This window comes from Lynx rufus, unplaced genomic scaffold (assembly GCF_022079265.1).
Source record: "Lynx rufus isolate CCGP_SWC_20201006 ecotype Redwood Valley unplaced genomic scaffold, mLynRuf1.p SCAF_25, whole genome shotgun sequence".
In the NCBI taxonomy this organism is placed as follows: Eukaryota; Metazoa; Chordata; class Mammalia; order Carnivora; family Felidae; genus Lynx; species Lynx rufus.
In genome coordinates, this window is record NW_025814840.1 from 18,416,128 (window position 1) to 18,441,076 (window position 24,949).

General features: G+C 48.7%; 1 protein-coding gene across 4 annotated transcripts in view; it reads right to left on the reverse strand.

Moving 5' to 3' along the window:
* Positions 1 to 8,545: 8,545 nt before the first annotated feature.
* The window catches only part of URB2 (URB2 ribosome biogenesis homolog), a 28,352-nt gene continuing 11,948 nt past the window's right edge, over positions 8,546 to 24,949 (reverse strand). The window contains exons 6-11 of one of the 4 annotated variants that reach the window (XM_047088595.1): positions 23,686 to 23,846; positions 21,717 to 21,827; positions 19,959 to 20,201; positions 16,681 to 16,768; positions 13,243 to 13,382; positions 8,546 to 9,013 (exon numbers count right to left, since the gene is read on the reverse strand). In XM_047088595.1, coding sequence (XP_046944551.1) covers positions 8,816 to 9,013; positions 13,243 to 13,382; positions 16,681 to 16,768; positions 19,959 to 20,201; positions 21,717 to 21,827; positions 23,686 to 23,846 — 941 coding nt within the window. In that variant the 3' untranslated portion in view covers positions 8,546 to 8,815. Of the gene's footprint in view, positions 9,014 to 13,242; positions 13,383 to 16,680; positions 16,769 to 19,958; positions 20,202 to 21,716; positions 21,828 to 23,685; positions 23,847 to 24,949 lie in introns of those variants that run through there. The other 3 variants (XM_047088596.1, XR_006963707.1, XR_006963706.1) reach the window with 3 other exon arrangements.

Here is a 24,949-nt window from a genome sequence, read left to right on the forward strand (position 1 = left end):
GTTCGAGCCCCGTGTTGGGCTCTGCGCGGACAGTACAGAGCCCGCTTGGGATTCTCTCTCTCTCTCTGGCCCTCCCCTGCTCTCTCTCTCTCTCTCTCTCTCTCTCTCAAAATAAATAAACAAACTTTAAGAAGTAAAATAAAGAGAAAGCTAAAGGTTACGCATTCCACGTAGAAGCACATTTTCTTTTTCTTATCCTGGGACACACCAGGACATCCAGGACCTCTGACTCCAGGAAAACTCAAGTTGGTCATGAAGAAGAGAGCTCAACCTAGCACACAGCAGCCTCAAAACATCCACCGGAAGCTAAAACCCAAGGAGAACGAAGCACCTGTCAAAAATCCCCGAAGAACCGGTTTTCGAGGTAGGAGAGTGTCTCTCTCCCCCACCGCTCCAGCTCTTGACCAGCGGCCCAGTCTCAGCTTATCTAGTCTTTTCCCCAAATGCCCTCTGTATTTTAGCAAAAAGGGTCCAAATTTTTCAGGAAGATAAAAAGTTCTTAAGAAAACCTTCCACGGTCCAGAAGCCCAGGGGCAGGAAGAGCTACTCACCCAGATCGCTGCAGGCATCTGTCCCTGGAAGGCAGCCAACTGAATCATCTCACTTGCCCCTCCCCCCCAACCCCACCCCTGCACAAGGAAGGAAAAGGCCACCGGGGCTCAGGGGGGGATTTCTGTAAGTCACCTCCAGCCCGGGTATCCTGAAAGGAGAAGCGTCTGCCCTTCTGGAGACTTTGAAAGGAACCTTTGCAGTTCTCCCTCCTCTCCTCTAGGGAGGAAAGGCCACATGCCTGCATCTGCAATGGATATGCATTTAAGGGGCTGGAGAAAACCATTAGCAATCGCGGAACGCACAGCTAATGCAAGTCTTTGGACACGCCTGCTAACCATTTTGACAAGCTGTCCGCTGAGAACCGAGAGTGCCATCCAAATGCCACCTAGGGAATCCTAAGAGGCAAGGAGGCCGTTAGGTCTGTGCGGTGCCCCCGCTCCATGCGAAGGCACGGGGGACAGGGGAATGGCTGCTTTCAATGCACTCCGGCTGGCTCTCTTCGGGGCTCTCATTGCAAAGGGAGCCACCGGTCCCCGCATTTCCAGCACCGCACGCCCGTGCGAGCAGCAGGACGCGTTGCCAGGAGCTTCCTCAGAATATCAAATCTGGCGGAACCGTCTTCCACCTGCTCTCAAATCTGAGTGACGGCCGAAACGAGATGCTGGCAAACAGGTTCCAAAAACCTCAGCCTCTGGGGCTTAAAGCGGCCCTCTTGACACGTGCTGGATCAGGGACGACGCATCTGGGAAATTGTGACTACCGGGAAACTAAAACACAAGAACCGAACACCATGCTAGCGTCGCATTCCCCAGATTTTGCTAAAATGTAAGCTGCGGGCGGTACGTGGAATGAGGACCCAGCTGGGAAGGTTCCCGGCAGTAAACAGCGGCCTCTGCAGATCCAGGCCGCGACGCTGCACCCGGGGGAAGGAAAACCTCATTGGCCACTTCACTTGTTCTTTCAAATATTCTACAGAGACGCGTTCGCTGACATTTAGGAGGCAGGAGGGTGGAGCACGGGTTTTTGAACTGCTCTGCTGAAAGCCCGGCGCTCCCAGGGGGCTCCCTGTAACAAACAGGAATTGAACACCTACTACGTACCAGGCACTGTTCTGGGTGCTGAGACACAGCAAATGAACGGCACAAACATCCCCGTTCGTGTGGCTCTTAACTTTTGATGGGAGAGAGGGCACCAGATGAATTTAATAGGTAAAAGACACCGTAAGTTGGAAAGCAACAGCGATAATAATTAGCAGTAGTAGTAATAATAGGAAGAAGTCACCAAGCAGGGAAAGCGGATAGGATGGTCAAAGGAGGGAGGCTGGGACTTCCGTTGGGTTTCTAGGGAAGGCTTCAGAGAGAAAGAGGCTCTCAAGTAAAGCTCTGAAAGAGAGACCCTGCTAGTCCAGCCGAGCTAGGGAGGGAGGACACGGGAAGGCAGAGCCCGGGATGTTCGGGGCCACGGGGGCGGAGGTGGTAAGGGAGGGGAGGGGAGGGGAGGGGAGGCAGATCAGAGACAGAGGACAAGGGAGGGAAGAGAGCGAGCTCTGCCAGGTGGCCCAGTGCTTCAAACTATGGCAGCCCTATTTTCATCTGTTCAAAAATACTCATGTTCTACATCCATTTTTGTTTGGGGAAAATCATTCACTGCTAAAGAGAGCAGGGGCCAGGGGGTAGGGTTGAAAACAACCCCCCTGTGGTATAAAAAGGCTGGGTTCAATTCTCAGGCCGGTCACTCGTGACCTGAGTTTTCTGGAGCTCTCACTTCTCGTTGTGCGTGCACCCGGCAGAGGGAGACTCGAAGAGCAACTGGAGTAGGGTTTGGAACCTACCAGAGCCCAGTGGAGGGTTTCCCTGTCCCTACTCTGGTTTGGGCTGTGCTTGAGGGAAGTGCGGACACTGGGACCCGCCTTCAGGGAACGCACCAGCCAGTGAGCAAGGTGCAATGGCGCACATGAAAACATGGTGGGAGGCAGCATCGGGCCGTGGCCTAGCTAGAGCTTTCATCTCCAGAAGCCATTATTTTCACCTACAGGGATCAGGAGAGGGCAACCCGGGCATGAGCCTGCGAGCAAAGGGCGTCATTGTAACACAGGATATGAATCAGGGAGGACACTGCGGGTGGAGGGGACAGAACACATGAGGTTCAGGTTTAACAAGCAGGATGTGTGTGAGGGATGGCAGAAAGGCCACTTTGGGGAAGGTCCTTCCTTGACAGCTGGGAAGGCTGTGGAGGGACTGCAGTCTGACCACAGAGAGCCCCCAGTGCTGGGATAAAGGGGATGTTTTTAGAAAAGAAAGGGTCCTTGAAGGTTTTTAAGCAAGACACAGCGATTTAGAAAAATACATGGGATTGATGAGCGGAGGCAGGAAGACAAAGGAGGACAGACAGGGGCCGGTACACCAACACAGATGCAGGGAACAACCGCTCAAGCTAGAAGAGTTAGACAAGAATCTGGAGACGGAGCGGGACAAATCCACTCTCTCCTCTCAGGCAGTCAACTCAAGAAGCAAGACAGGGTGATTCAGTGTAGACATTAGGCGATTTGAGAGGGTCTTGCACAGAGGCAAGTGGTGACGTCAGAGGAACGGAAGGGATTGGGGTGGGAAGAGAAGGTTGAGAGAGAATTGCCAAGGTCTGATCCTGGATCCTGGGTGAGGGAGACACCAGCATTTCAGGGTGGGACTGAGAAAAAGGAGCCAGTGAAGGTAAGAAAGCATTGGCGATATGCAAGTCCCTAGAGACAGAAGAGTAGGAGGAGCCAATGGCGGGCCCAACAAACCAAAGGGACCTCGAGACGAACAAGGTCAAAGATCAACCCAACAGCCATGATGCTGGGTAGTTAAAATTGACCCCAGGCCTTCAGAGGGCAGTTTCAATTATCAAGATCAAGGGTGGCAAGGTATGAACAACAAATGTAGGCTATTCCTTGTTCTTGGCTGGCAGTCAAGGGAAGGGACTGCCAGCGATTTGGGAGGATAACAGGAATAATCAAATTTTTTAGATCAAGGATGTTCTGTGTCTGTAAACAGAAAGTGACAGACATCCAAGAGGCAGAAAGGGTATGGTTAGAAGATTGGAAAAGAGACTGTTGGGCTCATTTCCTCTGTGACAAACAGCTCAAAGAGGACTTAGAAAGAATACCAGCACAGTGAGCCGACAGAACACCGGGCACGGAATGCTGTGGGCATCCACGTTCACGCACGCAAGGCCCATCACCCCAGTCTTCAAAGTGGCCACGGTTGGGAAACGTGAGCATGGCCGTGTCCTCCAGCAGGACACCGGTACATCCCTGCTCATTTATTGGCGTGGCTTCCCTCAGGACTCTTCCTCTGGGGGTGTATCGCCCGTGGGGCATCTGGCCAGGCATTCCCGGGAGGATCTTCCATGGTCCTGTTTTTCTGAATGTGTCTCTCACCCCACCCACACACCAGGTGAGCCTGGTCCCACTGCGTGTGGTGTGGCTGGTGCTGAGTCACGTCCCTCAGGCCCCTTTGTAATGAAAACCCTGCCTCATCACATCGGTTGTGTCTGTTACAGAGCCTGTTCCAAACCTCCTTCTCTCATCTGTAACATTTATGTTACACAATCAACCGGAACTTTGCACTAAAACCATTACAATAATCCAATCACCACTAAATCATAACATCTCACAGATGCTTCTCCCTCTGATTAAAAAAAAAGGAGGGGGGTGCAGGGCGTCTGGGTGGCTCAGTCAGTTGAGCATCCGACTTTGGCTCAGGTCATGATCTCTCATTCCTCGAGTTCGGGCCCCACATCGGGCTCTATGCTAATAGCTTAAAGCCTGGAGCCTGCTTCAGATTTTCTCTCTCTCTCTCTGCCTCTGCCTCTCCTCCACTCATGCTCTCTCTCTCTCTCAAAAAGAAATAAACATTAAAAAAAAATGCTTTCCTCTAAAAAAAAAAAAAAATCTTTTCCTTCAAACAGGTGGACGCAGCTGAGGAGAGAGGAGATTTTATGGCGAATCATCACCAGGATTCTATTACCTTCTCTAGCCACAGAGCTTGCCCCCTTGGAGCGGAGGAAGCAGTGGGATAACCAGGGACATCTCTGGAGCTTGACAAAGTCACAACAGCCAAAGGAGGGAGCCGCCAGATGCAGGAATGGGAATACGGGCATGGTGACACAGTGGCCACAGGGAAGAAGCTGGGTGGGGGGACAACAGGGCAGACAGGCTGAGACCAGGTGGTACAGAGCGGGAGGACACACTGGTCCTTGGAGTGAGGGGAGCCTTGGGGAGACGGATGCTGAAGGAGAGCAGAAGCGGAGGCCCCTGGAAATGTGAGGGCCAGAGTGTCGGAAGGGTGTTCCGCGTGGGTGCTGGGGCTACAGAGGAAGCCAGGAGGAAACAAGAGGGGAAACCGGGTGCAGTGGAAAGGGCTGGGAGCTGCAGGCGTAGCCACGGTCAGCTGGCCAGAGAGCCCGGGGACAGATGCTGCTGAGGGCTGATGCAGAACAGTGTCTGCAACAACCCTGGGGACAAGACATTCCTGCGGCCCCCTGGCCCAGGGGAACACACGTCACACCCATGAAGAGTGACAGTAATCACCTACAGGCTGAGCAGGAGAGGAAGAGCCGTTAAAGGAATAGAGAAGCTTGAGCCCCTCAGAAAGGGAAGAGGAACGAACAAGAAAAAGTAAGAGTGTTGAGAAGACAGAAGACACAACGGGGAACAGCGACTCAAGCCCTGACTCAGCTGCTGTCTCGGCGGTGGATCTTACGAGACTCAAAGCACAGGGATGTGAGCTCATCAGACGCGAGAGACGGGGCTGTAGCCCGGCACCTTGGCAACAGGTCAGTCACCTCTGTGAACTGTTTGGAAGACTCACCCCAGATCCCTTCCAGGTACACACACACACCCTCCTTGACGTGTCTTTTCTTCTTAAGCCTTCACACCCTTCCACGGCATCGGGCAGTTTCCACAAAGGAGCAGCAGGGAGGGTGGGGCAAGCAAGGAGGGGAGATGATGTGGAAGGTCCACATTTCAGGAAGCCGGAGAGGAAGACAGGCTGTGAAGACCTACCCACTGTGGGGCCTGGGTAGCGGTCAAGGTCAAGGCTGGGAATGGGGCCGCTGGCGGTCTGTGTCTCCTTTTGGGCCGCTTGAGGTGCTACCGTCCACGGCGGCTCCTGCGAAGTCACCTCCCAGGCAGAGCCCCCCGCATCAAGCCTTCTCCCTTCCAACTCCCCCCACATCTGCCCCTCCCCTCGGGGGCCTTGTCTCTGCCCAAACACCTGACAAGAGAATTCAGAGCAGGCCTCCTTAAAGGCCCCTGCCCTTCAACTGGCTGGCCCCTCATCTCAGGCAGGTATCAGCTGAAACGTCTCCTCCAGGATGGCCTCCTCCTGCCAGCCCCTGCGCTTCCTTCCTTTGCTTCCCATCCCTGTGACCACCCCCTGGAAGGATCACGGTTACGTGACTGCTGGCTCCGTGTCGACGTTACAGCAGTCCCCGAGCGATGACGGTGAGGAAGGGGGACAGCGTTTCTCAGAACAGGCATCCTGCCGAGGCAGCATGTTGGAACTGTGCCGGAAGGCCGCAGGGTTCAGCCTTCTTTTCCTCATTCCCTTTCCTGCAAGGCAGTGAGCGCTTCACATACAGGCGTCTCCAGGCTTGGGTCGAAGCAGCGCACGGCCTGGAGTTGCGGCCCACAGTGCCACCGTGAGGACGCCGGAGGAACTGCTCCGCCTTGGCCCGCACTCCGCAAACATTCCCAGCGTAGGAGAAAAACAATTACTGCTCATCTCCGGCCTCTGTGAACAGCTGGCAGAAAAAAATAATAGGTACAACTTTGTGAGGGAATTCTGAATCCAGCGACCCTCCTATCTGGGCATGTGACCAAAACGGTAAAAGCAAGAACATGGTTTTAATTCCAGCTTCATTTACAGCCTGTGTCCTTGAAAGGTCACCTGCTTGCTCCAACACATCATCTCCAGGTGTGAACAAGAAATCACGTCACCAACCTCTCTTAGAGTTAGAGGTTCCTGCAGGGAATTGGGCACGGAAACAAAATTTCATCAATACAGAGCATTAAGCAAAAAGATGCCAAGCCACCTGAATCCACTTCTGGTTACCAGAGCTTAGAAGCCTCTACACACACTGTCTAGACAGAGGGAAGGAAGTGGATAAAGCATGCAGCATACAAAGCAGAATCATCTCCCCAACTCAGTCAGCCAACGCAAGAAACAAAAAATCAAATCTGGGGCAGGAAAAGTGAGCTGTTTCTCACAGGTAGCCCAAAAACTCCACTTTATAATGTCTGTTCCAATCATATGTGCTAGAAAAAGTAGGGTAAAAGAAGCCTTTTGTTTAGGGATGACCTTCAAATAATTTAAGTCTGTATTTCAGGAGAATTCCAATAGAAATTCCACAAAGATAGTAAGAAAAAAAAAGCAAATATCCCAATTGAGAAACAGGCTAATATTACATAAGAAACATAATTACATAAACATGGTCTATATAAAAAATAAAAACGGTAAATATGAAAAATGTATAAGCTCTTGGTAGCTAAAGAAATTGAAGAGAAAATAACGTATCTCTATCAAGGAAGCATAAAACCAAGAAAATCAATTACGTTAAACTTGATTCACTAGTAAGAAAATAAATTAGTACACTTTCTGGAAGGCAGTTTGGTAATATTTATATAAATCTTTAAAAGTGAATAGGATTCAAAAAAAAATTTTTTTTAATGTCTATTTGTTTTTGAGAGAGCATGAGTGGGGTACGGGCAGAGAGACAGGGAGACACAGAATCTGAAGCGGGCTTCAGGCTCCAAGCTGTCAGCACAGAGCCCAACGCGGGGCTCGAGCCTACGAACCAAAAGATCATGACCTGAGCTGAAGTCGAACACTTAATCGACTGAGCCACCCAGGTGCCCATGAATAGGATTTTTTTTTTTTTTTTTTTTTTATGGGGCACCTGGGTGTCTCAGTTGGTTAAGCATCCGACTTCAGCTCAGGTCATGATTTTAGGGTTCGTGAGTTCAAGCCCTGCATTGGGCTCTCTGTCAGTGCAGAGCCTGCTTTGGATCCTCTGTCTTCCTTCTCTCTCTGCCCCTCCCCTGCTCATTCTTTCTCTCAAAAATAAACAAGCATTAAAAAAATATTTAAAAAACTAAATAAAACAAAGCAAAAACAAAAACAAAACCTGGATAGGACGTTTTGACCAACAATACAACTATGGGAGATCATCTTACGGAAGTAACGACAGAAGGAAAGAGTCAGCTGCAAGCACCATCTGAAAAGGAAGTTTAGAAAGATCCTGACGTCTAACCAGGGAAGATTCATTAAGTTAAACAACTGTATCTACTCAACGGACTACTATGTAGCCATGAAAAAGTGTGTCAAATGTCTTCATAGACCCAAAGATGTTACTGCAATAGGGAAAAGGCGAGGTAACTAAAACAAAACAAAATTGTATTTAAGATCCAATTTGGCAACTATATATTTACTTACACGAACATCTAGATAGACGCACAGGGATGAAAATAAGGTACTCACGATGACACGTACTGTCTGTGTAGCCGATACTAGGAGTGTTCTAAATTTTTTTCTTTTTCTTTTCTGAGGTAGCCACAATAAAATATATTGCTTAAGTACCTTAAGAAGACGATTAAGAGTATTTCTTAGACTGAACAGAAAAAGAAAATTCTAGAAGAAACTTCAGAGAGCGGAAGCAGGAAGAGCAGGCGGAAGAAGGGAGCCCTGGAGAGGTCCATGCACGTGACACAGGCTGACCACCCCCACTCGGAGCAGGCGCCTCCACTAACGCCGGGTCTCGAAGCTCTGACATTTCCCGGCTCCATCAGAAGGTATACTCCGAGGGAAGGTAGATCAAGGGACAGTTCAAGAATACTTCCCAAGTTACCCGAAGAACATAAAAGGCGATGATATTTACCTGGGACTTAATTACGCAGCCATGTACCTACATAGTGTCCAGTGGGGAGAACAGACATCAACCCCCTAGAACCACATTTGGAACATCCACAATGACCATCTTTTATTAAATTTGCCTTATTCCAGGGTCAATTATCAGGATTCCACAGCAATACATACTGCATAAAAAGACACGTTAAAAAAATATTCAGTTTGCAAAACATGGCTGTAGAGTGTGTATTACACAAACCCACATTATCTCAACATTACAAATTAGGATGTCTGAAGTCTTTCATTCTCCAACTCTTTCAGAGCAGAGGGCCAAAGCCGCCGCACAGGAACACTGGCAGCACTTCTGGAACACAGCTTCAGGCGGCGTATCTTCTCTCGCCTTCGTGTTTCGCCTTGTGGTACTTCGCATAATCGTTGTACAGCTCCTTAAAGATGTCTCTCACTCCCGGCTGCAGTGAGACCCGCAGGAACTGGACGTCTGGCTCAATGCAGAGGTCCAGGATCAGGTAAATGCCCTCCTGCAGGAGATCTTTCACCGCCGGATACAAGGTGACCTGGAAAAGGAGGACACGCCCCTCCGTCAGAGCAAACACACAGAGAACAAGCCCTCGGACAGCCCTACCCTAGCAGCAATTTCCACTTCGGCCCCCAACGTGGGGGCAACATTTTGCACGTAAGTATTCGTATCTTAAAAAAAGTTTGTATTTTAGGGAAATAAAAGCCAACTCAAGTGACAAAAACCTGGAATAAAACATCACAGAATCACAGAGGTAGCTTTGCTATTCAGTAAATGATGCCTACCTACATATCTACCGGGGCATATAAAAACTGGAATCCTTAAATTTAAAGTCTTGTAAGAGCCACATGCACATTGTGCCACATTCTTCAACCTGACCGATCACACTGGAAGCGACGCTAACGATGGGATAACGGCAGCGATGTTCACTACGTGACTGACTCTCACTCCCACCCCCGGCACACACAGCAGGGCAGCCGGGGGGCAGGGGGGCAAGGGGTAGGGGGCAGGCTCCAAAGCGCTGCAAACAGATCAGTGATAGGCCTAAGTCAGTAATTAGACCACATCATATCCAAATAAATCAGATGTAATTTATGATTACACCTAATGCATCTTTTTATTTCTACCAACAATAGCTCAATGGGACCTAAATTTCTAACATCCCCAGAATGGCCAGATCAGTCCTTGAGCCTAGAAAGGCCTTTCTTCCCTGAACTTCTGGGTTAACTAAAATCTGGGGCACAGCAGGAAGGCTGGGCAGTTGGCTCCACCTTGGCTACATCGGATGTTGCACACAAACCCTCAGATCAGAGGTCCAGACTAATGTCTAGACAAACAGGCCAAGGGACCAGGCTCTACTCGCGTCTGCCATACCCACTCAGGTTTCAGCTGAACCTGGTGCTCAACCGGCTGAATACCCCAGGAGTTGTAACCAAAACGAACAGGAAATTTCTGGCAGACAGGTCTGGGATTTGGCAGATTCTTTAGAAATGTCTTAATGGCCTAGGAGAGTTAAACCGCAAACACGTCGCTTCTGGTGAGGATACACCGTATTAACTGGAAGTCTGAGTCACCAAAGCCACCGCTGGGACGCAATCTGTGGGGCGCCTGGGTGGCTCAGTCAATTAAAAGTGTCCGACTTTGGCTCAGGTCACAGTCTCACGATCTGTGGGTTCAAGCCCCACATCAGGCTCTGTGTTGACAGCTCAGAGCCTGGAGCCTGCTTCAGATGCTCCCTCCCTCTCTGTCCTTCCCCCACTCGCGCTCTCTCTCTCAAAAATGAATAAACATTAAAAAAAATTTAATAAAAAAAAATTTAAAGATGCAATTTGTTTCTGTCACTAAGATGGTGACAAAAGTTACGGTCATTTTCACACGATAGCTCAAAAACTTTCTGACAGATGATCGTCTTAAGTCTTACTGTTTACAGATGATAAGAACATTTAAGGACCGGGGCACCTGGATGGCTCAGTCGGTTAAGCGTCCAACTTCAGCTCAGGTCATGATCTCATGGTTCCTGGGTTTGAGCCCCACATCAGGCTCTGTACTGACAGCTCGGAGCCTGGAGCCTGCTTTGGATTCCGTGTCTCCTCCTCTCTGCCCCTCCCCTGCTTGCACCCTCAAAACTAAATAAACATTAAAAAAAAAAACAAAAAACCACTCAAGGACTGAAGGTGGAGCTGTGATTTTACTGGAAGGTATTAGGGACCGAAGGAAAAAACAAAACGAAACAAGCAAAAAACAAGTCCTGAATCGTACCAGCTGGCTGTGGACCCCTGTAAGTTCACCGCTCATTTATTCATCTACTCATCACTCACTAAACAAACAATTCTATCTCCAAAGGCAAAGAAAGTGAAATAACTGTCCCAGTGGCAGAACTGAGACCTGAACTCCGGCAGTCAGAGGCCAGGTCCTGTGAGTTCCACCGCCTCCTCGCATGGGGACTCAATAGTCAAAGGACAGCACGGGGCACACAGCTCTGCTGGGTCACAGGAAGGCCAGCACCATCCAGCCGACACAAGCACCTCGCATCTTTGTGTTTCAAACAGCTTATTTATAAAACAAGGGGGGAAAGTCAGTTTCTACTCCACCAGGATCACGGACCTATGAATGCGCAGGTCTCTAAATCGCATAAAAGGACCTTATGCAGGATGGGCAGTACAAGCTATTTACTCTAGGCTATCAAAACAGACAGCTGTAAATTTGATCTATGGATAAAAGAGAAAAGCAGGGGCGCCTGGGTGGCTCAGTCGGTTGGGTGGCCGACTTCGGCTCAGGTCATGATCTCGCGGTCCGTGAGTTCGAGCCCCGCGTCGGGCTCTGTGCTGACAGCTCAGAGCCTGGAGCCTGTTTCCGATTCTGTGTCTCCCTCTCTCTGACCCTCCCCCGTTCATGCTCTGTCTCTCCCTGTCTCAAAAATAAAAATAAAAACGTTAAAAAAAAAAAAAAAAGAGACAAGTGGCCGTGATTTCCCTGGCACATCCCCACTGTGACACATTACTTCACGGAGGGTACAAGATCTGTAGGAACCACTGCGTGTCCTCACGGACACGCCCTCACCAGGTCACCTGCCCTAACCACTGTCAGGTCTTCACCCATACCCTCTCCTCATTTAGCTGCACCTGCTATCTAGCATTTAATTAAGCTTACCAATGTCTTTCTGGTCTGGAAAAGATTTACAGTGCTCAGTAGAAGCCTCTGATACATATGGAATATTTTCTTCATTACTTGAATTAAAAACTAAATGAAAGATAAGACGTAGACTCTTGCCAATGAATTCTAGGATGCTACAGCCTTAGAGAATTCCCAAGGCCTTGGGCTTTCCAGATTAAAAATTAAAAAATAACTGATAAGCATAAATTAGACATGAGTAATGAGGCCAGGAAATCAGAGACTTCTCATAAAATAAATCTCAGAATAATAATTAGTGACTTAAGGGTTCAAATCATCACCTCCCTTCTTGGCCCTTAGTTACACGATATTACTAGCTCTCATTTTATTCTTCACTGAAACAGAAAATAATGCCAGCTTTTCTTTCTGCAAAAGCTTACATATTAATGACTTGGGTATTTGGGAAATATGAAGATTCTATAAAAATGCTAAGTAATTCCAAGGAAACCAAACCCGAAGCCCATCTCTCACTCAAAGGCTGACTTGAAGGGGTCTTCCCAGGTTGTCACCGCTCCTTCCCTGCCTGGGGGGGACCCTGTGCACACCCACGGGGCCGGGCTGCACCCTGCAGGGTCCGCCCCACCCACACCCCATCTCCAACCCAAGTGCCCACCCACATGACAAGCATCTCCACTCACCGAGAGTAAGGCTAGTGTGTTTGAAAATTATTTTTATAATTAGACTCGCCCTGAAAAGGGGTCGGGATGAAAACGGATACACCAGATTTTCTGAGAAAGCTCATTCAACCCCATCTCCCTCGAGAAATCTCTAACATGACAAGTTTACCAATGGTTTTAAGTTACTCTTACGAGAGTTACAAAGGGGGGGTATTCTATAGAAAGCAATACAAACAATACAGATGTACATCTACACCTGCAAAAGTAGACAGATATACACACAAACACACTGGACTTCAAGCCTCTGATGTCCCATTTAAATACAGTTAGATACGAAGTCCTGTAGTGCACTTTACCACGTGGGTCACACAGGGCCTCGTGGAATTTTGAAAATAACACACTGACGTTCCAAAGTGAGATCACTGCTGAACAATGAATGAACCATCCACAATATTGAGTCAAAAAGTCAGATGAAATAGGACAAAAGTATTTCTGTTTGACGTAGTTGAACGCATCTGCCGCTGTCTCTACCCTGAGTGTCCGAGAGCAGCTGATTCACATGCACGATGCACTCCAAGAGAACTCCTACTGCTGGGGGTCCCGAGACCCCTCTTCCTGATCACCATTAAGCCTGGCCCTATGCGAGCTCCTGTTCTTAAACCTGGAAGGCATTTCACCTTGCTTACTCCACAGACTAACCAAAACAGGCCCCGTGGCTTGTGTCGAAGCGAGAGGGGAGAACTGACGGTCCCTGGGCGCCTTCTGTGTACCAGACACGCCAGCCCTCTGACCATCACCTCACTCGGTGGTCCCGGGAACCCTGCAGGGGTGCTGCTGCGCCCGGAACACGGGCAGGTCAGCCCGCTACCACGGATGGTTTGGGACCGTCAGGCCAAAACGTCGCTTGCCACTGTGGTTGAGGAGCCCTTCTACAAAGGACTAAGAATGAAAGCACCGGGTAAGAGTGAGCTCGGTTTACCTTCTGCACCTCCATGACATACTGGGCCACCATAAAGGGGGAGAACACCGTGAACTCTTCGGCCCGCGACGCGATGTGGCTGTACATCCTTGCCACCAGGCGGGCACACTCTAGGACCACTGACAAGCCATCTGTGCTTCCTGTGGAAGGAAAGTGTTTCCAAATCGGATTAGTCCAAAACATGGGCGTTTTGACCCTTCTAATGTTAAACATTTAACACAGCTGAAAATTATTCAAGTCTTCCCTTTTTTCCAAGACTCTTTAATTGGCTTATTTTGCAGACAGAATGAGGGAGACAATATATCCAAATATTTATATTATAAAGGAAAGAACACATAACATAGTCAAGAGTATGTGGGTTTGTTTTTTAAGAAGCGTAGAACAATCAAGATTTTTTGAATGAAATCTGACTGCTATTGTATTTAAAAAGGAGATGGGGGTCTATAAGTAAAGTATAAATTGAAAAATTATCTTTAAATAACACTGTTTTGACATCATACGATTTTAAAGATCAGATGGCTTAATTAATTATGCCTTTGCCTGCTTATGTTTCAGAAATTGTGTAGGCAGATAGATATAAGACTCAGCTACCATTACTAGAGATCTTCCTATCATCCCTGATTTACTTTCGATTTCCTAGTTCTTTCCACCCTATGGTGCCAGGACCCCCAGGCCTTAACAAACTACTCTCAAGCGTTCTAACAGCCTACCATGTCCCCAAGGCCCTGGTCACACCCGCTCCCCCAGGCCTTCACAATAGAGCCAGGTGGGGAACCCCAACACAAGCCAGAACACCTTCCCCAACTTCCATTCAACAAGAAATATATCCATTTTTATAAAACTCTAGAAGCCGCGAACAAATCTACAGCGACACACAGATCAGTGGTTGGTAGGGGCAGAGGCCAGAGCAGGAATAGTCTACAAGAGGACTGTTCTGGGGACGATGCAAATACTCTGTATTTTGATTGTGTTTACCTATCAAAACTCATTCAGGACACCTGGGTGGCTTAGTCGGTTCAGTGTCTGACTCTGGATTTTGGCTCAGGTCATGATCTCACAGTTTGTGGGATCGAGCCCCGTGTCAAGCCCACTTGGGATGCTCTCTCTCCCTCTCTCTGCCCCTGCTCCACTTGTGTGCACTCTCTCTCTCAAAACAAAACCTCATTCATTTGTATACTTTAAACAGATGCAGCTTGTTACACATATTTTACGACTCAATAAACTTGAGTTTTAGAATGCACAATGCCTTTTTTAAAACCTTGTTTATATGTACAAACATCTTGAGTTTTTTCTAGATACAATGTAACTTTATGAAATTATGTAAATTTCTTCAGGTTTGAGAGAGAGAGAGAGAGAGAGGGAGAGAGAGTGCATGAGGACGTGCACGCATACACGCATAGTGGGGGAGGGAGGGGCAGAGAGGGAGAATCTCAAGCAGACTCCACGCTGTCAGCACAGAGCCCAGTGTGGGGCTTGATCCCATGGCTGTGAAATCATGACCTGAGCCGAAATCAAGAGTTGGACCCTTAACAGACTGAACCGCACAGGTACCCCCAAGTTATGTAAATTTCTAACATTCACTGGACACTTCAACACAAACGTACTTTAATGAAGCACCTGAATATCTACTACGTACCGTTTCTTCCCTGTTTTCCCACGGCTCAGTACACATCCAGTTCACGTGAATACCTGGCGTGAATCATTTCAGCCACATATTTCACGCGTGGTTATCGCAAAGAGTGCATTGGATGCCAACAAGAACAGAGTACGTAGTTAAAATTCTACTTGGCTAATCTGTGAGCACATCTGAGAACCGGGTCTTGGGAGATGGGAGGTCACCGAGCCGCACCAGCACAGACGTGGCAGAGCCACGCGCATGACCATGTCCCACGCCCCTCAGAACATAGGACAAAGGACACATTTTCAACCACACGTGGGGCACGCCCGAGGCAGTGTGTGCCCAGGGCTCTGCTCCCCCAGTGCTCAGCCGGGGGTGGAACAGGGCCTTCCCATCTCCCATCTCCTGTGCAGGCAGATGTCACTAGTAAAACAGGGGTTCTTCCTGCTGTGCTCAATCATGACTCCGGGGGCCCTGACACAGCGCCGCAGTTAGCCACCACCAAGGGACCAAGGCTAGCACGGGAGACGGAACCTGTTTCCCAATCCTGCTCCTAAACACTCTCACAGTATCACACTGACCCCAACATTACGTGGCTCCACACCAGGCTGGGAGAAAGCACGACACCTCGTTATGCCACCGACTTATCTCAAAACCAGGCAGAATAACCTCGGGAATCACATGCCAGCAGACCTCTTCTCTCTTCTCAACAGTTACTGAAATCTACGGGTCTGAACCCACGAACCCATTCAAGTGACTCACACTGGACGGGGAGGAGCTGAGTACCACTCATTTGTTCCTAGTCCATCTACAACTGCGGCCCCAGGGTCTTCCCTGACACCCTGAGTTAGAGAGCCCTCTTTTGTGGTTCCAGAGCACTCCCCCAGGTACCCACTCCTTGTGTTTAGCAGCACCTCGAACGCGAGGAGGCTGTTCCACGCTAGGCAAATTTGAAATAGCGCAATACAGACTGCCTCAATTTATATGCAAATTTTTAAATAATGAGAATCTCCCCCAAATTAGAAAGTTAGCAAGAACCAACAACCTTCAAGGCTGACGACAAGCTGTACACGTCACTTGTGCCGTCACCGTGTGGCAGTTCGCTTCAGCGGCGAACAAACACAGCCCTGCCACGACAAGCTGAAACGGTGACCTGCCCGACCTCATCCCTCTAATAAAATGGAGCAGCTCTGTAAATGCCTGTTCTTTTGCAGCTTCCCCATCAAACTGGGGACTCCTCCAGGGCAAGAATGGGATTGTACTCACTTTACATCCTCCTGGCCGCAAACACTTCTTGAATCTAGATCCTTTTCTTTTTCCCAGAAAAAGAACTATTTCAATTAAATCACAAATGCACTCACTGCTTTGGACACAGCAATAAATAAATAAATAAATAAATAAATAAATAAATAAATAAATAAAAGTGACAGCTTGAAATTTTAAAACACTATTTGAGGTCTTCATCTAGTGATCTGAATGTTTCTTATTTAAACTCAACTGGGTGAGGGGCACCTGGGGGGCTCAGACAACAGTTAAGTGTCCGACTTCGGCTCAGGTCATGACCTCATGGTTCGTGAGTTCAAGACCCGCACTGGGCTCTGTGCCGACAGTTCAGAGCCTGGAGCCAGCTTTGGATTCTGTGTCTCCCTCTCTCTCTGCCCCTCCCCGACTCACACTCTGTCTCTCTCAAAGATAAGACATTTAAAAAAAAGTTTTAACTCAACCTGGTGGTTTTACTTTCAATAACATAGGAAACCAGAGACACCACAAGATAAACACATTTGAAATCATGTATCTGATACCGTTACTTTGACATTTACCTTTGTCTTTCTGCCTCCCTTCGTGCATAACTGAAAACACCAATCTATTAAAACAGTTCAAGAAAGAAGGGATGGCTTTCAGCATTACCTGGAATAATAGACAAAAGAATATAAACACATGTAAGTAACTGTTTATTTCAAGTTCTACTTTAAAGGTGCTCATATTTATTTCCTTTTTTGTTTGTTTCTTGAGACAGAGCACACAACTGAGTGAGGGGACAGGAAGAAGGGACAGAGGGAGGGAGAGAGAGAGGGAGAGAGAGAGGCAGGGGGAGAGAGAGAGGCAGGGAGAGAGAGGGAGGGAGAGAGAGAGGCAGGGAGAGAGACAGGGAGGGAGAGAGGGAAGGAGAGAGGGAGGGAGGGAGAGAGAGACGGAGGGAGAGAGGGAGGGGGAGAGTGTGCAGAGCCCAAAGCAGGGCTCAAGCTCACCCAAAGCAGGACTGGCACTCGTGAACCGTGAGATCATGACCTGAGCCGAAGTAGGATGCTTAACCAAATTCTTGACAGCATAACATCCCGTTCTTTACATCAACCAACTGTGCCACTCAGGTGCCCCTGATTTATTTCCTTCTTACCCGTGTCTATCAGGATGCTCAAAAGAGTGTGGCCACCTCTTTTTTGCTTGATTTCGGGGGAAATTGCTCACCCACCTTACTTGACTCTTTAGCATTTGTTTTAATGGTTTGGGATAGGGTTTCTGTGCCTCAAAACTTTGGGAGTCTAATGGGGTGATCACCGCTTAGAATTTGCTCAATCTGTGTCTGTTATTGTAAACTGTTACTAATGCATTCTGGAAATGGGTAAAATAAATAACAGAAGAAACAAAAGAAACCACATATTCAAATATAACTGCACTAGAAGGAGATGGCATAAAGCAAATCCATTTAAAGTAAGGATCAAAACTTCTCATTTTTTCGTGATGAAGAGGTCTGGCTAGAAAGTCATCTTGAAAAATGATACAAAAATTTTAATTTTTTTTTCTTTTTTTTTGAGGGTAGAGGGTAGAGGGCAGAGAGAATCTTAAGCAGGCACAGAGCCAGGTCAGGCCTCGATCTCACAACCATGAGATCACGATGAGCTGAAATCAAGGTTTGGATGCTGTGGATGGAACTAGAGGGTATTATGCTAAACAAAACGAGTCAAGTGAGAGAAAGATAAATGCCATACGACTTCACTCAAATGAGGACTTTAAGACACAGAACAGATGAACACAAGGGAAGAGAAGCAAAAATAATATAAGAACAGGGAGGGGGACAAAACAGAAGAGACTCATAAATATGAAGAACAAACTGAGGGTTACTGGAGGGGTTGTGGGAGGAGGGATGGGCTAGATGGGTAAGGGGCACTAAGGAATCTACTCCTGAAATCATTGTTGCACTATGTGCTAACTAATTTGGATGTAAATTTAAAAAAAATAAAATTAAAAAAAAAAAAGAGTCGGATGCTTAACCAACTGAGCTACCCAGGAGCCCCTATATTCAACCACTTGTAGATCGTGATCAAAACAACACGCTATCCCATAAAGCGACCATACGCTGCATGAGACTACTTAAATGAAGTAAAATAAAAATTCATTTCCTAGTCATACAGCTCCTAGGCCACATTTCAAGTGGTCAGGACACGCGTGGCCCGTGACCGCTGTGACCAATGCAGATACAGACCATGCCCCACAGTGCTTCAAAGATCTACGGGACATCACTGCTCTTTTCTCAGAATTCTTAGAATGAGCAAGAGTGAATCAAGTGTTGGGATTTTTTTTCTTTGGTATTAATTTATCCAACCAAATTCTTGACAGCATAACATCCCGTTCTTTACATCAAATTACTGACCTCACAGCATGCTCAGAAAGAACTCGTTTTTGCACAAGTATTCCAGAGCTTCATCAAATTTCCCAAGGACCCCTCATAATCCTCTATCATACTGATTAAAAGCACACGGAGCCAGAGCCAGACTGAGTTCACACCCTGGCTTAATATGGCACCAGCTGCTGACCGGTCTGCTGGGCACTCTGGCTGAGGTGGCCTCATGCTATCCCCTTGAGATTCACCTACGCAGACTCTAGCCTGGTGCTTTTGTCAACTCAACCATGCACACGGCCGACAGCGTGGTCACGCAGCATGTGGGCCCGTCCCCCACCCCAACCCAAAGGCAGTGAGTGACAGCTACTGTTATTGGTCACATCACTCTTGATTGCAACACACCGTTATCCCTGTCAATTTTCTCCTTTCGTTAAATGGTCTAATTCCGCTACGTGATCATTTGTTAATGGTTCCGCGGGAGGTTCCCACAGCTTTCTAATATTGCTTTTCATCAACTGCATGGAATCCTACATCTTTTGCGAGATCAGCAATTCCAGCTTATAACTGATTTGTACTATGTGCATGTCATACGGTCACATAAAAAAAAAATCTAACCATCAGCAGAGAGATCTAAAACAAAATGCTCACAAGACAGCCACGGACAAAGGCAATTGTTCAGTGGGGAAGGGCTGGAGTAAGGCCCAACATCACGAGTGCTTAGTCTACCAGAGAACTTTTTTTAAAAAACTACATTGCTGTCAGGTCTCTAACTCGAGGACATGAAAACACTTAAAAATATTTGCCTGTGTCTGTGTCTATGTGTACACAGCTTATCTGTAAGTTCCCACACATCCCATGTACTAGCACTGGTGCACTGGGAAAAACACAGGCCAAAGAATCAATAATCCTGTAGCTAAGATTTAGACTCAGCTGGGTGGCTTTGGCCAAATCCCTTAGCAGCTCCCAGCCTCAGTTCCTTTACCAATAGAATGAACTCCCACCTACTTTACACGCTTGCTGTAAGGGTGAAGTGAGACACAGAGCAAATGTTCAGTACAGGTCGGCTGAACTGGAATCTTTTCTATGGGACATTTAGTTTAATTTCAAAGATGGTATACTATAAAACTGGAACTCCGGATGCCTCACTCCCTACACCCATCTGAGTCACAAACCTGTAAAGAGACCTAAGCAAGTGAGTGACATTTAGATATGCAACCTGCAAAAAGAGAATCATTCGTAACGAGCTTCCTTAAATAGCTAGTACACAAACGCCGTTCCAAGCGTCAGACCCAACAAAGATGAAACTCAAACAGCCTGGTGTGAAGATCCAACATTTTTGTGCCTGAGAAACCACTGTGTCCCTGGAAAGTACCGGAACCCAGAAGTTTGCTTAGCAGGTCGCCATTTTTATCGTCCTCCCACAGTAGGGCTCTCTCTCGCTGCTTTTCTGCCGCCCGGCACCCTGCCCCACCTCCTCACCTTCGGGTGACACTGCAGGATGGAAAAGAGCACGTTGTGCGTCCTCAGGAAGATGCTCCCATACTCAGGGGGCTTCAGGTGGTCCAAGGGCACGGTGAGCAGGATGCCGAAGGCCAGGCTGACGTGGTGCGGGTTGCCGATGGTCCCCTCCCCCCGCCGCAGCAAGGCTGCGAGCACGTCCAAAATGGACTCCACCACGGCCAGGGGCACAGTCTGCTCCCGACAAGCCTCTCGGTTTTGCAGCTACAGAAAAAGACGGAAGAAAGGAGAGAAAATGAAGGTGATTCTCTACAGAGAAAATACAACAAGTGAAGTAGACGGAGGTAAGAACTAACGCGACAGCGGTAAGAATGTCCAAAATGAACTGATGTGGTCAGAGGCACTCTTCTGAGGAGACCAGGAGCCCAGCGTTCCATCTCCAACGGCGACCCACGGTGGGACTCTTTGTTGGACTCATCGACCACAAAGAGAAGTAATTCCTTATAAGGACTCACTCCTCCAATTTCTCAGAACAAGGAAACTTCACACCAGATACACCTAATAATATTTTCCCAAAAAGGTCAATAGTTCTACGTATCTATATAAAGTTTCTTCGTTATGTGTCTTAAAAATCAGCTCCAGATGTTTGATAATTGTTCTAGAGAATAACGAGAATGGACTCAAAATGATGAGGGGCAACTCAAGGTCTGACCTACGTAAGCTGGGAGAGCTCACCAGTGACCCTCTTCCTCACGCTGCCATGTGTCACCAGCAGCCCTGCTGGGGCCTCTCACAGCGCCCATCTGTCTGGGGACACCGGCTGTGCTGACTTCACGCCGTTAGATTTACGAGCGTGCATATTAATGCAGCCCTACTGTGCACAGCACCAACACTGACCGCGCACCGCACGAGCCCCTCTTCCCTCCAGCCGTCACTCTCCCTCCTGGTCCCCACTACACACACTGGGGAAAGATGAGGGTCACCCACCAAATGCAGATTCCCAGGAAAACGAAGAAGCAACAGACCAGAACCCAGAGCATTAAGTCCACTCCTTAGATCCTTCTGCGCTGAGAATGTGCTAACCCAAGCCAATTCTCTCAGGTAGCACAAGAGACTTACAGCGGGTGATGATGTTGAAACAGATAAGGCTCTTTTGAACCCCAGTGCAAGAATACTGACTGGAGACTCTAGAGGGCAGAAACACTGGGACAGTCCCAATCGAGACGAGGGTTTTGTGCTGGTCAAACAAAGTCATGGGACTGCCCCACGTGTCCACCAGGTGCCAAAATCTAACAATCGGGTGCGACTGTGACAATAATCTATCTGCAACACTACTATCCCATTCTATAAAGCCACTTTCCTCTCACTGTATCACACACTGTAAATGTACACACACCCCTGCAAATGAATGAATGCACTAAACTGACCCCAGAATTTGTGGGGACAAAAGAAAGCCCCAGAATTCCTTCTCATCTCATCTACTTTAAACAGGCTTCCACAGGAGCCCCATCTGATCGCCGCGTGCCTTCCTGTACCGCCCGCCGAATGCCTCCCGAGGCTCCCCGACACGCCTGCACACCGCCGCTGCACCCCATCTGCAGGGGCCACACGACAGCGCGGACGGCACGGGCACGGACAGAAAAGCGCTCTGCCAGCAGCCGTCTTCAGGACGCGGCGCCCAGAAACACACTCTGCAGAAAGCCAGAGACGGCAGAAGCCAAAACGCGGCCTACAGGAACAGGGGTGAAGAGTCGGAGGGCACGACCCAGGGGGACTCACGGTCAGAGCCGTGACTATCTGGGGGCTCGCACACCAGAACAGACTCGCCTTCTCTCCACCGAGTGGGCAGCTCAGGAGCAACTTGATCAGGGTGATGGCTGACAAAGTGGCCTGAGGGGGAAAAAAACACAAAGTTAGCAGAAACGGCCAGCTCTCTCCTAACAAGTCTATCTTGGGAAGAAGCCGGGTCACGGGCGTTGAAGAGATACAGCAGGGCCCATTAGCACCCCGGTGTCACGGGCATGGACCAGACCTGGTTTAAGGCTAAATCCTGAGGGGGAGGCCCTTTCCACCCTCAAGCAATCAGGAAATAAAGAAGATGAGCCCAACTGTGGCAAAGTAGAGGCCTCTGCAGTAGCATCTCACTAAACCAAGCAAAGGCACCAAGAGAGTAAAATAAACAAGGCCACAGATCGGCGAAGCAACCTAATTACACAGACCTCGTCTCGTCCAGATGGTGTGGAAAGAGGCAGCGAGCCGTAAGTCACCTGTACAAGAATCGTATGTGCTCCTGGGGAAAAGGAGGAGCCAGGGGAAAACACGGACACAGTGAAACCATTAGATTACAGGTGATGGTTTTAAACCAGGAGAAGGAACTCTGTGGGAAAGGAACTCACTTTAGCGAGTGCCTATGTCAACAAACGTCTGACCCTAGGCTGGCATTTTACACCATCGATTTCAGCCTCATGCCAGCCCTTCCTCCCCTAACCCCGGGGCCCCACAAACCCACACAATTCTGGCCTCTGCCCTTTGCTCTCCCTCTCCCTCTCTCAAGCCCTGACCAGCCACGCCCCTACACACTGCCTCACCCCGAGGTAGCCCCGCCCCCTGCCCCCGCTCATCTTCTCTATTTCCTGATTGCTTGAGGATGGAAAGGGCCTCACCCTCTCTCCCACCCACCTGTACCCACCAAGGGCCTGCACACTGGCGCCTCCCTCGCTGTCCACCTTCTCACACCGACACAACCTCTGCCCTGCTGCGCACACAACACCCTCCTCCCTGTCTCCATAGCAACGTCCCCCCCAGCCAAATCCTCTCTGGCCCTGAATGCTCAGCCTCCAGTTTTGCCTCCTCTGTAAACCAGCCTCTGACTGAGACTGACCCTTCTCAACGCTGGGGCCCAATCATGCTGCACATGCACATGATGGAAACTTCCAGAGGGGCAAGTGCCACGGCCACATAGCAGTGGCCCTGGTCCAGCCTGGGCCTCTTGCTCACGCACGAGAGACGTGAGCTCTCCCACTGCCCCTCTGTGGCCTCAATTACCCTCTCCAGCTCTCTTTCCATCCAAATCAAAACCGAAGCCAGTGTGCTGATTACAACCACAAGTCAAGAAGCCACTCATGAGGCAGAGAAAGCTCAGAACCAGAAGGCATGGGCTGCACGGCTGGCTCTGTGGCATTCTTCCTCCTGTGCGAGCAGGGACAGCTGACCAGTCCAGTGCACACGGCTGCTTGGCAGAAATTCCAGCACGTAAGCTCCATGCAGAGGCTCTCCAAAATATGTGATGCCAAATGCAAATGCAGGGCTCCATTAGCAACCACCAAATACACGAAGTGCAAAGGACTGCAGGGCAGCTTGCCGATCAGAGTGATTCTCAAACGGGATCGGGCCCATGTGACCGAATCAGTTTTTAAACGGTATGACGGGAGATATCTTAAGCAAAGAATGAGCAGAACTTAGCTTTTTTATATGCCAAAATTACGAGGATGCTACGTTTAATATTTCATATGATAGCACACAGAGTTGTACTTTGAAAAAGTTCCCCTTTGAAAAATAAGGCCCCTTACACTAAAGCCCCAGGCCTCTCCGCAGGCCACGGTTCCCTCCATAAACCCCCTGGCCCAGTCTCTACCGGGTAGATTTTGCGTGTTCATTTCCAGGGGTGATACCACAACTCGAATAAGTTTTCCCCTTCGAGCGGATTATCATTTATGCCCCTGCCATACAAGGGAGAACGGGTACCCACCTGCACATCTCCCTTCCACACGTTACTGACGTCTAATCCTTGGAGAACATACCGCATCACCATCCTCAAGTCCTCTGTCGTCCCAACTTCTAACATTTGGGTCAACAAGGCTCCCAAATGAGGCTCCAAATCCTGAATTATCTGACCCGAAACTGCAGGATCTGTGCGGAAAAGAAACCCAAACGGCTAAGATGTGACAGGAAAGGGGCAGGTGAAATACACCAGAGTAACCACATGATGGAACAGAGTCCCAGCTGGTGAAAGTCACCATTTGAGGGGTGTGGAAATACTCGTGGGGCGTGTGGCACGGTGTGACAGCGCTCTCCCGCACACGGCTGACCTGTGCAGAGCACACACAGCGCGGAGGGGAGAGGACGACAGCGGTTAGCAGTGCTTCACGCCGGACTCTGCACGCGGGTGACTGCTACTTTCTCTACGTGCTTTTCGACGTTCCTTGTACGGGCAAACCTCAGAGATACAACAGGATTGGCTCCAGATCACCGCCAGGAAGCAAGGGTCGAAATCAAGTGAACCAAATGAATTTTCTGGTTTCGCGGCACAGATAAAAATTATGTTTCCACTATGCTATCGTCTATTTGGTGGACAACAGCATTATGTCCAAAATGCGATGCACATACCTTCATTTAAAAATACTTTTCCGTGAGGCACCCGGGTGGCTCAGTCGCTTAGGCGTCTCACTTGGGCCCAGGTCACGATCTCACGGTTCCTGGGTTTGAGCCCCGCATCGCGCTCTGTGCTGACAGCTCAGAGCCTGGAGCCTGTTTCAGATTCTGTGTCACCCTCTCTCTGCCCCTCCCCCACTTGCGCGCTCGCGCTCTCTCTCTCTCTCTCTCTCAAAATTAAATACGCATAAAAAATATATTAAAATAAATAGATAAAAATATTTTTAGGGCGCCTGGGTGGCTCAGTTGGTTGAGCATCTGGCTTCGGCTCAGGTCATGATCTCAGGGTTCCTGAGTTCGAGCCCCGTGTCGGGCTCTGTGCTAACAGCTCTGAGTCTGGAGCCTGCTTTGGATTCTGTGTTTCCCTCTCTCTCTCTGCCCATCCCCCACTCATGTTTTGTCTCTCTCTGTCTCTCAGAAAATAAATAAATGTTAAAAAAAAATTTTAGAAAATACTTTTTTGCTAAAAAATGCTAACCACCATCTGAGCTTTCAGTGAGTCATAATCACTGATCACAGATCATCATAACAAATGTAACAACAAAATAAGTTTGAAATATTGCAAGATTTACCAAAATGTG